Source organism: Oxyura jamaicensis, chromosome 4 (assembly GCF_011077185.1).
Source record: "Oxyura jamaicensis isolate SHBP4307 breed ruddy duck chromosome 4, BPBGC_Ojam_1.0, whole genome shotgun sequence".
NCBI classification, from domain to species: domain Eukaryota; kingdom Metazoa; phylum Chordata; class Aves; order Anseriformes; family Anatidae; genus Oxyura; species Oxyura jamaicensis.
Window position 1 is genome coordinate 22,071,596 of NC_048896.1, and position 13,715 is coordinate 22,085,310.

Sequence of the window (13,715 nt, forward strand, 5' to 3'; positions counted from 1 at the left end):
TGGGGCATCCACAGCTTCTCAGGGCAGCCTGTGCCGGTGCCTCACCACCCTCAGAGTGAAATTTTTCTTCCTTCTATAAACTTTAAACCTACCTTCTTTTAGTTTAAAACTTATTCCTTGTCCTATTACTACATGACCTAGTAAAAAGCCTCTCCTTTCTTCATACAAGCTCTTTAAGCACTGGAAGGCCCGCTATAAGGTCTCTTCCTTTCTAGACTGAACACCCCCAACTCCTACAGCCTGTCTTTGTAGGAGAGGTGCTCCAGCCCTTTGACCACCCTTGTGGCCCTCCTCTGGACCTGTTCTAATACTTCTGTGTCGTGCTTCTGCTGGGGGCCCAGAGCTGAACGCAGGCATCAGGTGGGGTCTCACAAGAGCAGAGCAAAGGGGGAGAATCCCCTCCCTTGCCCTGCTGGCCACACTTCTTCTGATTCAGCCCAGGGCTAGGTTGGCTTTCTGGGATGCAAGCACACGTTGCTGGCTTGTATTCAGTTTTTCATCAACCAGTGCCCTCAAGTGCCTTCTCCTCCGTGTTGCTCTCAATCCCCTTAACCTCCCCAGCCTGTACTGATGTTTGGGGTTGCAAAGTCAGTTAAGTCAGTCAAATTGTGCTCCTGAATTTCGTAAGCTTCTGTTTCTAACCCCCAAGTAACCAATTCCTCTGTAGCAATTAAGGACTATGGCTAGTGGAACTGGAGGGTTAAATCATACTTTTAAAGGTTGGATTTAAAAGGGCAGCTTTTAAAGCTGATGCTCACGTTACTCGTAATGCAGAAAAGATAAACATTGTGAGAATTAGAGGATGAAATCCAGAAAACAAAAGTGGGCTGAAGAAAGTGGATGGTGTCATGTGTCTGCATTTCACACATCTAGCATTACTGAACAGAACTGGTGCCGCCTCCAGATCTTTAATAGCTGTAGGTTACTCAAGGATAATGATGCAAAAGTTAGGGAATCCAGCCTAGTGCTTTCCATACACAGATACACAGGCATCTTCCACATTTTCCTGAATGTGGGTTTCAACTGGGCTTGGCAGCCCTGTTATTTCCAGTAAGCCCTGCTGGCCACCAGCACCTCAAAACTTCAGTGCTGGATCATAACAGAGAGGCTTTTGCCCTGACAGGCACCAAAGGACAGCAATTTTCCTTTCTCTTATTTCAAGAGAGCAGCTTTGGGACTGAAGGGGGACTTGAAAGTCTTGAGTTGTAAAAGACAATCATTTGGGGTGGGGGCAATATCTGGGTGGGGAAGGTTGAGGTGTCTTAATTTGTAGGCTGGCCCATCCTCGAGTGCAGGCAGAAGCGTGTGGGATAAGAAATTTGTGGAGGCACTGATCAGGCTCAGTAGAACAACTACCCCCTTGTAAGCCCCAAGTGTCACAGGGAAACTCCAGCAAAAGGGAATGTGCTGGTACCCGTGACATAACCACACTTCTCAGCCAGCTGCTGTCTATATCTCAGCCCTCTACCCTGCTGTGAGAGGACAAAGATGTTCTCGTGCATACAGTATTTCACTGTGTTTCTCGGTTTAATTTAAGATTTTATTCTCTGTGCCACTCTTCGGATGCTGCAGGTCCATGTTTGCATGTAAATGTGTAGACACCAGGGTGGCTCATGTCATGGCCATTTCCACTCTGCAAGGGAGAAAAAAAAAAAAAAAAAGAAAAAAGAGAGAGAGAGAGAAAGGATCCAGGCCAAGCCTTGTGTGCATTTCCAATGAGCTTGCTAAGTCTCACGAGGCATGGAAGGGGAGACCCGCTGCAGCTGCCTGCAGGCACTTCTGCACCTCCGTCTTGCCTGCATCTGTCAGCCCTCTCATGGGACAGCTGAATGCTGTGAGGACCCCAAATCTGCAAACGCAGATGGTGTAGGCATGACAGGAGGCAGCCGGTGGCTCACAAGAGACACAGAACGGGCAGTCATGCTCACCCTCCTGCCTTCTCGCGTGCGTTCACTCCCAGTCCTTCACCAGGGCTTTCCCTGGGCAAGGTGAGCTCAAAGGTGATTTATTTTAGTGGCTGAAGTTTGGACCCATCAGGGAGTTGGCCTGGCCCACAGAGGAGCCGGGCAAAGACCAGGCTGTCATGGGTCCTGCCAAATGGCTGGGCAGCAGCTCTTGCGTTGAGCCAGGCAGGAATTCATTCCTGTGCTGTAATAGGTGCAATTATGTGAAATAATAATAATAATAAATGTATGTTTACAGCTCCACAGGGAAATGAAAATGAAATTGGGATTCCTGTTAGATTTTCACCAAACCCCCCACTTGTACCTAACCTTGATGCTGTGCCACATCTGCCTGCTGGCTTTCTGTTGTGAAAAAGAACTTCAGAAGCAGAGGAAAGCCATCCTTGGATGGGGGGAATTAAAACAGGACTTGTGTTTTCTGCTTACGTGGGTGCAGCATGTTCACGGTGCTAAGCCAGCTCCATATCCCGCCGGAGCGCTGTTTGGCTGCGGGGCACTGCCAGGGGCTGGCATGAGGTCTGCACCTGGGCCTCGGTGCACAAGCGGTACACACGCCACTTGTTCCCCAGGGGTATGTCCACGTACGATGTCTGTGCCTCGGCTTCGGTGTAAGCAGTCTTCTTCCTTGCTGGCGTGGCCTGCAATGATGGCTCCTTTTCCGTTTGGTCGGGCGGGGAGGGCAGGGATTGCTGCTTATCTGCCTGTACGGCGGGCTCAGGGTCCAGGGTTTGTGTTCCCTTCTCCACCTGCATTGAAGGCATGGGTGGGATTTTGACAGGGGCTGCCGTGTTCCCTTCTGACAGTGCCTCCAGGCTGGAGGAGCGATGGTCAGCCTTGGGAGAGCATCCTCCGCTTTGGTTGCCACCAGCTCTGCGCTCTGCACTGCCACTGCTGCGTGTGAGGCAGGGCTGACCTTGGTCACACGCACGGCCAGCAGTGAGGTTTTCACCGGCACTTTGGCAGACTGCTTCTGCAGCTCTAGGCCAGGCTCTGGGATGCAGGTGGGCAGCCTCATGGAAAACCTCTTGCTGCTCTCCAGGGTGTACGGCACCTGCAGCTTGGCATGGGCAAGCAGCGTGAAGAGAGGCGCCGTGTTCATACGGAAAGATGCAAAGTCCTGGTTTTACGAGGGTTTTTATGAGGGTTTTTACAAGGGTGTTTATGGGAAAGGTTTGTTCCCCCCTGCGTGGTGTGTTGGCTGGTGCTCTGCAGCACACGGGGCTTTGCAGCCCACCTCTGCCTGAAACCTGTGGGTGCATTGCCTCTCCTTGCCTGCTTTCCTGCTCCACTGCTGCACTTTTCTACAGCAGTGTGGTGCTGCCACATCTGCACTTTGAGGCCAGCACAAAAGATAAAAGTTAAATAATAATAAAAAATCTCATTGATAGTGGTGAACAAAAACAGTTCTTGAAGCATTTTGCACCCTTTGCATTTTACAGGAGCCGCTGGCTGCGTGTGAAGAGTGTCATTAGAGGGTCATCCAGCAGATAGATGCATCAGGAGCAAAACCATGCCTATGGGCTGGCAGGCAAACACACAAGCCAAAGGAAGCGGTGGGGGGGGGGGGGCCGCCCCCATGTTGGAAAGCCCAGCTTTTTATCAAAGTAGGTGTGCAAGAGATTCTGGGAGGGAGGAAAATGCCTGGAACAAATAAAAAACAAGTCATTCCAGTGCGTGGAGGAGCAGTCTCTGGTGCAGTGGAGGTGCTGGGTGGAAGCAACAGGAGCTGGAACAAATGAAAATTCCTGCAGCTGGATTTTGGGATGAGGAGGGGCTGAGAAAAGAATTGCCAGAGGCAATCCAGTGTCTGAATAGACACCTTCAGCCCAAAAATGCACGGCCGGGGGCGGGGGTAGATGGCATGAGGGAAGTCCGTGGAGCCACAAAAGGATGGGGGGAGATGAATGTGGACAAATGGATGGTGGTGTCTCAGTGCAAGAAACAAGGGACAGAAGGAAAATAACAAAACCTCCAACAAAACCCACATGTTGTGGGGAAAAGCAGCTCCCTGGAGGAGGTATGTGGTGCCATGGGATGCGGTGGAGGTCACCAGAGCACAAGGGGCGATGATGCTGGTCTGGAGAGGACACAAGCATGGATTGACCAGGCATGTAGAAGCCACGTCTGGCTGGGGAGCCCCTTCCCATGCGCCAGGAGATGGGGCCACAGGTGCAGGTATCTCCATGCCCCCCCTCTGGTTACCTGGCTCACTTCGACCATCATTTCTTTCGAACCCTCTGGCTCGCTGTTGCATGTCATCAAACTGCAAGGCAAGAGGGGACAGGCAAGGCAAGAGGAGTTGGGCTCGATGATCCTTATGGGTCCCTTCCGACTTGGGATATTCTATGATTCTATGACAGGGAGGCTCAGGGCCCTGCTGCCTCCCCGTTGGACAAAGCAACGCAGCCCAGGGGCACCCGCAAGCAGCATTGGGCTTTCAGCACCTGAGGGAGAAGGAGGAGCCCTTTGCAATCATTTTACTGTAGCTTATAGCAGCATTTCTTCCAAGGGGAGAGTGTGGCTCTGTAAGTGCCGCAACACCCACCTCCCTCTACTGGATTTGTGGTGGATAATTGCTAAACTCAAGGAATTTGCTGAAAAATGGAGCCAAAAGCAGTGGTATGTGGGGTTGTAACCCAATTTAGCAGCCCATGTCCCCAGCCAGCTGCCAGCCCCATCCCAGATCACAGTGGAGTAATTTCCCATCCAAAGGTCATTTTTTAACCTCTCAGACTATTTCACTTGTATCTCAGCAATGGCATCTTCAGAGACACTCCCTGCCTGCAAACAGCAAATATTTCCTCCAGGTCACCCCTGTGCTGCAGTACTGCCTCGTGCCTGCGAGCCCTGTTATTTTTCAGTGCGGGGAGACCTGCGGTGTGGCAGGGGGATCCCGCTCCTCTCTGCCCCCCCACCCTCCAGCACCCCCATACCTGGTGATCGAGTAGGTGTCGGGTTGCTGGCGGCAGCAGAAGAGTTTCCAGGACCCTGACAGCAGAACAGAACAAAGTGGCCTCCAGAATCCTCCCTTTGTTATCACTGCTCCAGGGCGGGAGGGGGTGTGGGGGGGGGGGGGGGGGGGGGGGAAGGACAGGGCCTCAGCACTCTCCCCGCTGCCCAGGGCCACTTTTGCCCCCATCCCACTCACCTCGGTTCTCCCCCATGGTGCGGCCACTGGTGGCCGGGTGGTAACAGACCTGGCCCACTCCCTGCCGAGGCGTAACCTCAGCAGGGCCTTTTCTGACACCTGCTGATGCAACGATGAGGTCGGAGGCAGTGCGTACGGGACCCCTGGGTGCAGGGAGATGGCACAGACATGTGCGGGGGCCACAAAACAGATTTATTGCCTTATGCTGGAGACAACAGCTCTGGGTGGGACCTGGCACTTAGGGACGTGGTTTAGTGGGTGACATTGGTAGCATGGGGATGGTTGGACCAGATGATCTTGGAGGTTTCTTCCAACCTTAATGAGTCTATGATTCCTCCCCAAGAAAACCTGTCAGATGTGTGTCCCAGAGGGTGACGTGCGATTTGGTGGGGCTCCTCATGGCAACGCAGCAGGTTTCACATAGATGAGTGTGTGGGGAAAGGCAGAAGGAAAACTTTTATTTTCATAAAAGCAGAAATCTGGGGGAGCGTGCAGGGCTGGGGTGGGCCTCAGATGTGCATGCAGAAGTGCAGGTCGGTGCCCGCCATCCTCTGTGCGTAGAGCTGGTCAAAGCGCGCGCTCTGGGCCACAGTGAAGTGGTTCTTCCAGTCACCAGTGATGCCTGGGGGGCGAGAGGGGGCTGAGCAGGGCCCAGAGGGCTGGCGACATGCCGGGGGACCCCAGGGTCCTCTCACCTTTGCGCATGAAGGGGGAGATGCCCTGGTCCATGAGGCTGGAGGGCACCACTCGGTAGTTGGTGCTGAGGTTGTCCCGCATGGCCTCAAAGGACGTGTGGTGGGTGACGGTCTCCAGTGCCGCCTCTGACAGCTCCCGCCCCAGGAACTGGGCCACCTTGGTGATCTCCCGCCGGGGGTCCTGTGCGCAGAGGCTGGCATTCAGCTCTGGTGCCCCCAAGCCCCTAGCCCCACCATCAGCACCATCCCCTCACCTCCTTCATATCCTCATAGAAGAGGTAGAGAATGGGGTGATCCCTCCGGCGCTCCCAGTAGCCCCTCACGTGGTCGAACCAGGAGCCGTAGGCCACTGCACAAGGAGTGGCCATGGGCATCAGCAGGTGACGGCACCCTCAGGGTTCTCACGTGCACCCACAGGTGTTCTACCCCACCTCTGCCTGCCATGAACTCCTCCAGGTACTGGTCCCATGTTCCCGGGTGAGGGTGCAGGTTGTTCATCAGGTCAAAGTGGTAGAAGGAGACGGCCACATCCTTGGCGTTACGCCCCACGTAGATCATCTGTGGGGAGGCCAGTGTCGGCGACGTGCTGATTTGCAAGGTTCTGGTGGGGGTAGCCATGCCCTTATCCCTTCCGGGTCCCTCCTGGCACGTTCCCTCCAGCCCTATTACCTTGCAGCCCTTCTCCCAGAAGGATTTGGGTAAGATATCAGCCGGAATGTGGGTCTTGATAATGCGAGGGGATGGCATGCCCTCCAGCTGCTCCGTGCCTACAAAAAGTGCTTCTGCTACCAGCAGGGTGCACCCCAAAAGCCCAGTCTGCCCCATCCTTGTTGGCCAGGCTGGCCCCTGAGCCTTGGGGCACCCACTGCCCACCCACCCCACTACCTGCCAGCATCTGCCCGGGGGCAGCAAACTCCAGCATGGGCACCCGGTTGAAGATGATGTCTCGCTTGCATTTTCCGGGGTCGCCGCCTTGCAGGATCATGTCCACGATCTCGCTGACCCAGGTGGTGCCTAGTGAGGAGCAGCCAGGTGTCCCGCTGCTGCTGTCCCCACCTGAACCCTGTCACAGACACTGCAGTACCTTCTGGCAACCCCCCAAATTCCAGCTCAGGTAGTCATGGGATAATGCCCCCCACTTCCCGCACATGGCCCCTCTCTCTTGTGCCAGGGCCGCTCACCAGATTTGGGGAAGGTGACCACCACGATGTCGTCAGGGCGGCTCTGGAATTTGTCCACCTGCTCCCAGCTCTGGGCAAAGGCGTAGACCATAGGGATGCCATGCACTGTGCTCCAGGGCTGGCGTATGTAGGTGTCCATTGTGGCCATCCTGATGGGGACAGGGGGGTACACAGAGGGCCAGCTGGTGTGGGGGTGGTCTTCATGGGGCCACCTTCATGGGGCCACAGCCAGCCCTGGGGAGCTCCCAGAGCAAGGGGACTGCTGCTGCTGGGACCCAGCACTGGGCTCTTGGGGTGTTGCCCAGACACCCCTGGAGTTTCAGGGGTGCTCTGTGGGGTGCCGGGAGGGGAAAAAGCATGTGTCCTGCCTGATGCCAGCTTGGGCTTTTGGGGCGGCAGGAGGGAGCTTTGAGGAAAGCAGGGTGCTGCCCCTCAGGCAAAGGGCAAGTCCTTTCTCTTGGTGTTACTGGGGCGGTGGTGGGACTCACTGACACAGCCGGCAACGCAAAGCCCTGTGCCCATCCCCAGACCCCTTGGACTTTTGTGGAGGATCCCAGCCTCATTGTTACAGAGCTAGCAGGGACCAGTGACCTGCGTCCCCCTGCTGAGCCGCCGTTGCGGGGGATTGACCCACAGCCAGATCACCCCCCTGCTCCGCAGCTGGTGAAGAAACCAGACCCCCCTGGACCCCCCAGTATCCAGGCCTTGCCTTTCAGAGGCTGGTCGGGGGCTCCCCATTACCTGCTGCTGGGCGCCGCGGGGAGCGGGGAGCGCTGTGCCCGCAGACACAGGGGTGTTTATTTTTCCCCTCCCTGCGTGGAAGATGGAGGCGCGGGGAGGTGCCTGGGTATGGGGACGTCACCAGGGGAGGGAAAGGGTGCTCCAGGGTTGGGAGGAGGAACAGGGAGGTCCAGACAAGTGCCTGTGATGAGCGGTGCTGGTGCTCAGCACCCCCTCCCAGGCAGGTTTGGGGTGGGGGTATCGGCTGCGTGCGGCTTGCTGGTGGGACACAGGGCTCAGGCTCAGGTCCCCGAAGGCGGGTCCAAAGTCCGCAGGGTTGCAAAAGAGCAGCGCCTGCAGCAGCCAGCATGCTGCTGGGAAAAGGGTTTAAGGGAGATGTGCTGGGGGGAGTGCAGGCCTTTTGGGGAAAGGGCCTCCCTTTGGCAAAGCCAGGAGCTGGGGGTGCATGAGGATGTCCCTCTGTGCTAAAATAAACTTGTCAGAAGGGTTTATTCTTTAGCTGCACCGATAGCACTGCTGCTTGCAGATAAATCCAGTTTGCATCTCTTTGGGACAAACCAGCCCCAGTACACTGCCTGTGCGGAAATGTCACTAGTTTGGACACTCATAAACCAAAGCTGGAAATGGGGCACAATGGGGGGATTTGGGTCTCAGGAGCAAATCCCTGATGCCAGTGGGCCAGGTTGTCCCAGTGGTGCCTGAGCAAGAGCCTGGTGCAGCTGTGTGGGAGCAGGGACATCCCCCATGTCACCGTGCCAGTGGGGCCAGTGCCAGTGCCAGGCAGGGGGTGTTTCCCCTTGCCTTTGCCCTGCAAAGCCCATGCTGGTGCAACGGTGATGGAAATTTCTGCCCCGCCACCACCTGCTCTGCAAAGCCATCAGCAGCAATTCGGAGGTGTAAACATGCCTGGGCACAGAGTCAGCGTGGGGGCAGTGAGCACCCCGACTTGCTTTGGGTTTTTCCACTCTTAGGACTGTTGTTGTTCCTGCTGGCACCACTCCTTGCTTTCTAGGAGTGGGCCAGGCCAGCCCCATGTGTCTGGGGCTGAAAGTGATGCTTTGGAGTATGGGATCCCCACAGCAAGCATCTCCATGTGCCTGCAGGCATCTTGAGGCACCAAGAACACGCGTCAGGGTCTGCCCTTGCCTTTCATCACAGATGTATGCTCACCCTCTGGCTATTGCAATTTATTATGGGAAGAAAACTGCAATTTATTATGGGCAGGGACCCCTGGGAAGCGCAGGGGGCAGGCAGTGCCCCGGAGGTGGGTGCCCCTCACACCTCCATCTGGAAGCAGAGGTCTGAGCCCGCCATGTGCTGCTGGTAGTGCTGGTCAAAGCGCTCATTCTGCGCCACGGTGAAGTGGTTCTTCCAGTCGCCGGAGATGCCTTTGGGGGTAGGGAGGTGAGAAAGCACATGGGGCAAAATCTGGCCCCCGCAAATATCTGCAATCTGGGCTGAGGTAGGGCCTGGGACCCACCCTCCCTGCTGACCCAGGACCACTGGCCGAAACCTACCTTTCCTCATGAAAGGGGAGAGGCCGTGGTCCATCAGCGAGGGGGGCATGGTCTCATAGTTAGCAGCGGGGTTCTTCTTCATCTCCTGGAAGGAGGTGTGGTGGAGGATTCTCGCCACTGTCTCCTCCGCCACCTCCTTGCCCAGGAACTGCAAGATCTTCTGCACCTCACGCCGCGGGTCCTGTGGGGTGGCAGGGGCAGGGATGCTCAGTGCTGCTGCTCCCCCTAGAAACTGGGGGCGGGGGGACGGGACAGCCAGGGCAGGTGCAGGCACCCCTCTCTCCAGCCTGCCTCACCTTCTTCATGTCCTCGTAGAAGAGGTAGAGGAGCCGTTTCTCCTGCCTCTTCTCCCACCAGCCCCTCACATGCTCATACCAGGATCCGTAGGCCACTGTGGCATGTGGGTTGGGTTAGCCGAAAAGTGGCAAGGAGGAGGAGGGCACCCTCCTTACCAGCATTTTTGTGGGACCCCAAGCATTCAGCCCCAACCTTTTCCATTCATGAAGGTCTCCAGGAACTCAGCCAGCGTGCCAGGGTCAGGGTGCATCTTGGCCATCTGGTAGAAGTAGTAATAGGAGACAACGACGTCCTTGGGGTTGCGGGCCATGTAGATTACCTGGGGACAACCCAGACTGTGGTTGAGGGAACAGGATCGGTGCCCTCTCCCTACTGCCCCGCTGGGGAGAGAGGTCAGGGGCAGCCCCGTAGCATTACCTTGCATTTCTTCTCCTGGAAGGAGGCTGGGAGGAGCTGGACTGGCAGGTGGGTCTTCACTAGCCGTGGGGATGGGGTTTTCTCCAGCAGCTCGATGCCTGCACGAGGGGAGCTCAGTGGGATGCGTCCCCTTCTCTGATACCCCCACCAGCTCGACCCCTTCCCCCCACAGCCCTCGGCCACTCACCGCTTGGTATCTTGGGGGCCCTCATCTCTAGGAAGGGCACCCGGTTGAAGATGGCATCCCGCCGGCACTTCTCCACGTCACCGTCATGGTAGATCATGTCCAGGATCTCACTCAGCCACGTCGTGCCTATGGCACAGGGCAGTGTCTCAGGGGCTGCAGGTGCCCCGGCAGTGTCCCCACCCACCTAGGTCCACTCACCGGACTTGGGGTAGGTGGCGATCAGCAGGTCGTCATGCCGGGCTTGGAAAGCCTCCACCTGTGGCCAGCCCTCTATGAAGGACTTGTAGAAGGGGATGCCGTGGAGGCTTCCCAGCTCCTCCCTCCCCACCTCGTCCATCCCCATCTCTGGCAGTGTGTCCCCACGGAACTGACGCTCCTCTGTGCCTGTGCTCAGGGAAGGGCAAAGTCCACCCTGCATCACGTGCAGTCCCACGCCTCCTCGCCCAGCCCCCGGTTCAGCTTCCTTCCGCTGTAAAAGTATGGGAGCCACAGACTGCATGCGCTGGGGACTTTCGGAGCAAGACAGGCTTGACCCGGGAGAGGAAACGCCTCGTCTGTCTGCTGAACTGCCCTGCACAGCCTTATTTTCTGGCTGTTCCTGTCCGCTGCCAGCTCAATGGTGAGACAGCTTGATTGGGGAAGGGAAGGAGGAAATTGGAAGCTGGTGGGTCACTCCATGGGGCGCAGGGTGGTGGGCTTTGGGAGCTGAGCTCCGGCTGCGGAGCTGCATTGGAGAAGACCCAGCCTCACTGCCTGGTGCCGCTTCAGCCTCAGCTCTAGCTGCTGAGGAGCCCCGCCCCCGCCCCCCACATCACTGCAGTCCCAGGGAGATGCAGCCAGTGCATGTTAAAGGCAGTCATTTTAGTATAAACCATCACAGCTGCACAGGGTGTGAATATTGACTAGCTGGTTTGTATTTATTGATTTATTAGTTAGTAAATGTTCAGTTATACTGTGTCTGGAATAGAGAGTGGAGCCTCAGAAGCATTGTTTTGCCCAGAGACTGTCTCAAACACTGAAATCAGCATGGTGCACACCACCGTCCTGCATTTTGGGGATGATTAAAGCTGCCCCAGCCCCACTCCCGTAGCCACTGTGCCCTCTGGATCTTCTGTTAGGCAACTGCTCAGGTCTCTCTGTGCTCCAGGGCATCTGTGCGCTCCGGAACATCTTCTGCCTGTTCTGGAACATCTTCAGCATGCTCCGTAATGTCTTCTGCATCCTCCGGGACATCTCCTACATGCTCTCGAATGTCTTCTGCGTGCTCCAGGACATATTCCGTGTGCTACAGGACGTCTTCTGTGTGCTCCGGGACATCTTCTGTGTGTTCCGGGACATCTTCTGTGTACTCCAGGATGTCTTCTGCATGCTCTGGGGCATCTTCTGTGTGTTCCAGGCTGTATTTTGTAAAATGCATCAGTTTCAAGATGTAGCCTCTGGCCCTGCCTTCCTGGGCACCGTAGGGAAGGCAGTCACCCCCCCGGGAGTGAAGTGGAAGCTCCAGTGACAGAACTATAGAATGGCCTGGGTTGGAAAGAAACTCAAATATCATCTCACGCCAACTCCCCTGCCAAAGCTTGGACAATAGGTGATGGACAATCAAAATGTGGATTGCTTCATGTCTGAGGCTGAAACCTTTTGACATGATGCCATTTTGTTACTTGGGAAGAAATGAATGTTCAGGAGAGAATAAAGGCCATATCAACTAAATTAAACCATTAATTTAACATTGATGTTGGGATGGTTGGACACACTGTCAGTCAGCCTAGGTCAAGTCTGTGAAGTGTGACATAGCCCCACCTCCACCCTGCCAAAATGCAAGTTTCTCAGCAAGGCCACTGGCCTTTTCCTCTTGGTATGGATCTTAGTGTGCTGGTTCCATTTGTATTTTGTAAGTGCACCCCTGACCACCTGAACTCCTTTCCTTCCCCTTACTCTCTCTCCTCCACTTTCTTTTGTGCTCTCACTTTGCCCTTCAGAACCTCATTTTATCATGTTTCTCGTTTTACCTAGATAGACTTCTTAGAATAGTTCTTTCCTGGCAAACGTTTTCATGAGGGCCTTCTTACAAAAGAAAGCTTTTTTGTCACAGCATTTGCTTGTGTGATGGCAACATGGCATGAAAACATGGCAACATATATGAAAGCCCCAGACCAGAAGAACTGAAGAATTAAGGGCCAAAAAGCCCTCTGGGGCAGGGAGAATATTTTGAGTGGAATTTTTCCCAGACTGGAATGAATGTCACAGTCACAACTCCTTCCTTGGCAGGGGCAAAACCTGTCAGGAGGCATAAAGGAAAGTTACCATGTAGTAAAGAAGCAGGTTTTGCTTTCACTGGTGCAGTTTCAAAGATCAAAGACCTAAGGATTTTCCTTTCCCCACCCTGCCTTGCCCACCTGCAAGTTTATGGCTGTTTTTTGTTTTGTTTTTCCTGAGACGATGTGGCAAGCAGTGCTCACGACCAGCTGAGATACTGTCTTGAGGCACACATGACATCACTATCTGGGCAGCTCTGGCACCACTCCCTACAGAGGAAATACTTTGGAAGAGTTTCTGGTTTTCTGAATAATAGAGATGGTCCAGGGTTCTTTGAATTTTGAGGATGCCCTGCCCTCCTGCCCCCGAGCCAGCTCTGGGAGCTAGGAGCTGTGTACCCCCCCAGGCTGGGAGAGCAGGGCTCAGGCTGGTGTGCAGCACCTAGGCTCACACTCAATGCTTTATGATGTGCACTCAGAGCCTTAAGAACAGTAGTATAATATTTAAAATGAACACTGAAGCATTCTTCTCTTCCTTACACCTTTAGAAGTATAAAGAGATCATATTCCAGCAAGATTGCATTAGGAAGCTTATACAGTGTCTCTTGAACCTAATCCTTCAGTTTCCCAAAATATTGTAGGAGAAGAATATTCCAGAATATGTCCCCAATACAACATGCGTGTAGAGACAGAGAGGCTTACCTGGCAAACATTTTTCTCACCACTTTTTCTCATACTTTTTTCTCACCACTCTGCCATCTCTCCATCTCTAACAACAACACTTTTTAAGTCATGCATGGCAGCTGAGACAAAAACATACATGCATTTTAAATATATACACATATGTGTGTGTATATATACATAGTCTGTGTCTGCGTGTGTGTATATGGCATAGCTTTGGCATAAACCTAAGCAATCATTCTGTTTAAACTAACCAGCATTCCAACAGCAACGAAGAACTAGAGCCATGAGTTTTGTGGCTGGTAGTTGACTGACAAAAGGCAGCAAAAAGCAGTCAAGAAGATATCTTAGTCTGCTACCTTGTGTTAATTCTACTTTTCAGTCCACTGTGCCCTAACACACACAGGGATTTTTTATTTATTATTTTATTATTTATTTATTTATTATATTCTTTATCTACTTACCTTCTTCCCTCCTACTGAAGGGATTCACAGCATGACAGTTTACAATTAAACTTTTTTTTTTTATTCATCGATGGCACTGTATGACGTTACACACAGCTATTTTTAGTCAGATTTGTATTGTAACAGTGACATCCACTGGCCAGTATAAACAGCACCAGGTTCTTTGCT

At 54.1% G+C, this 13,715-nt stretch overlaps 2 protein-coding genes across 4 annotated transcripts; both read right to left on the bottom strand.

Moving 5' to 3' along the window:
- Positions 1-5,545: 5,545 nt before the first annotated feature.
- LOC118165514 (sulfotransferase family cytosolic 1B member 1) lies at positions 5,546-8,077 on the bottom strand. Of its 3 annotated transcripts, none has more exons than XM_035323570.1 (8): positions 7,977-8,077; positions 6,989-7,140; positions 6,693-6,821; positions 6,477-6,574; positions 6,239-6,365; positions 6,062-6,156; positions 5,808-5,988; positions 5,546-5,734 (listed from the first exon to the last, which is right to left on the bottom strand). In XM_035323570.1, the coding sequence occupies exons 2-8, from the start codon at positions 7,134-7,136 to the stop codon at positions 5,622-5,624; spliced, it is 891 nt and encodes a 296-aa protein (XP_035179461.1). In that variant the 5' UTR covers positions 7,137-7,140; positions 7,977-8,077; the 3' UTR covers positions 5,546-5,621. The 3 variants fall into 3 exon arrangements, with proteins under 3 accessions (XP_035179461.1, XP_035179460.1, XP_035179463.1); XM_035323569.1 differs by lacking the exon at positions 7,977-8,077 and adding an exon at positions 7,698-7,886 and having other exon boundaries at positions 6,989-7,137; XM_035323572.1 differs by lacking the exon at positions 7,977-8,077 and adding an exon at positions 7,730-7,880 and having other exon boundaries at positions 6,989-7,137.
- An 854-nt stretch (positions 8,078-8,931) lies between these two features.
- LOC118165515 (sulfotransferase 1 family member D1-like) lies at positions 8,932-10,552 on the bottom strand. The gene is made up of 7 exons (XM_035323573.1): positions 10,346-10,552; positions 10,148-10,273; positions 9,961-10,058; positions 9,736-9,862; positions 9,543-9,637; positions 9,247-9,427; positions 8,932-9,117 (listed from the first exon to the last, which is right to left on the bottom strand). Exons 1-7 carry the CDS (start codon positions 10,488-10,490, stop codon positions 9,005-9,007), a joined length of 885 nt encoding a protein of 294 aa, XP_035179464.1. The 5' UTR covers positions 10,491-10,552; the 3' UTR covers positions 8,932-9,004.
- Between the last annotated feature and the right edge of the window lie 3,163 nt (positions 10,553-13,715).

Coding starts and splice junctions, on each gene's coding strand:
- LOC118165515 (XM_035323573.1), bottom strand. CDS start 10,490: ATGGGGATGGACGAGGTGGGGAGGGAGGAGCTGGGAAGCCTCCACGGC. Junction 10,059..10,147: donor GGCCCCCAAGATACCAAGCG/GTGAGTGGCCGA, acceptor CCCCTCGTGCAG/GCATCGAGCTGCTGGAGAAA. Junction 9,428..9,542: donor TCTACGAGGACATGAAGAAG/GTGAGGCAGGCT, acceptor GCCACCCCACAG/GACCCGCGGCGTGAGGTGCA.
- LOC118165514 (XM_035323569.1), bottom strand. CDS start 7,726: ATGGGGAGCCCCCGACCAGCCTCTGAAAG. Junction 6,366..6,476: donor TCTGGGAGAAGGGCTGCAAG/GTAATAGGGCTG, acceptor GCCTCCCCACAG/ATGATCTACGTGGGGCGTAA. Junction 5,735..5,807: donor CTCCCCCTTCATGCGCAAAG/GTGAGAGGACCC, acceptor CTCGCCCCCCAG/GCATCACTGGTGACTGGAAG.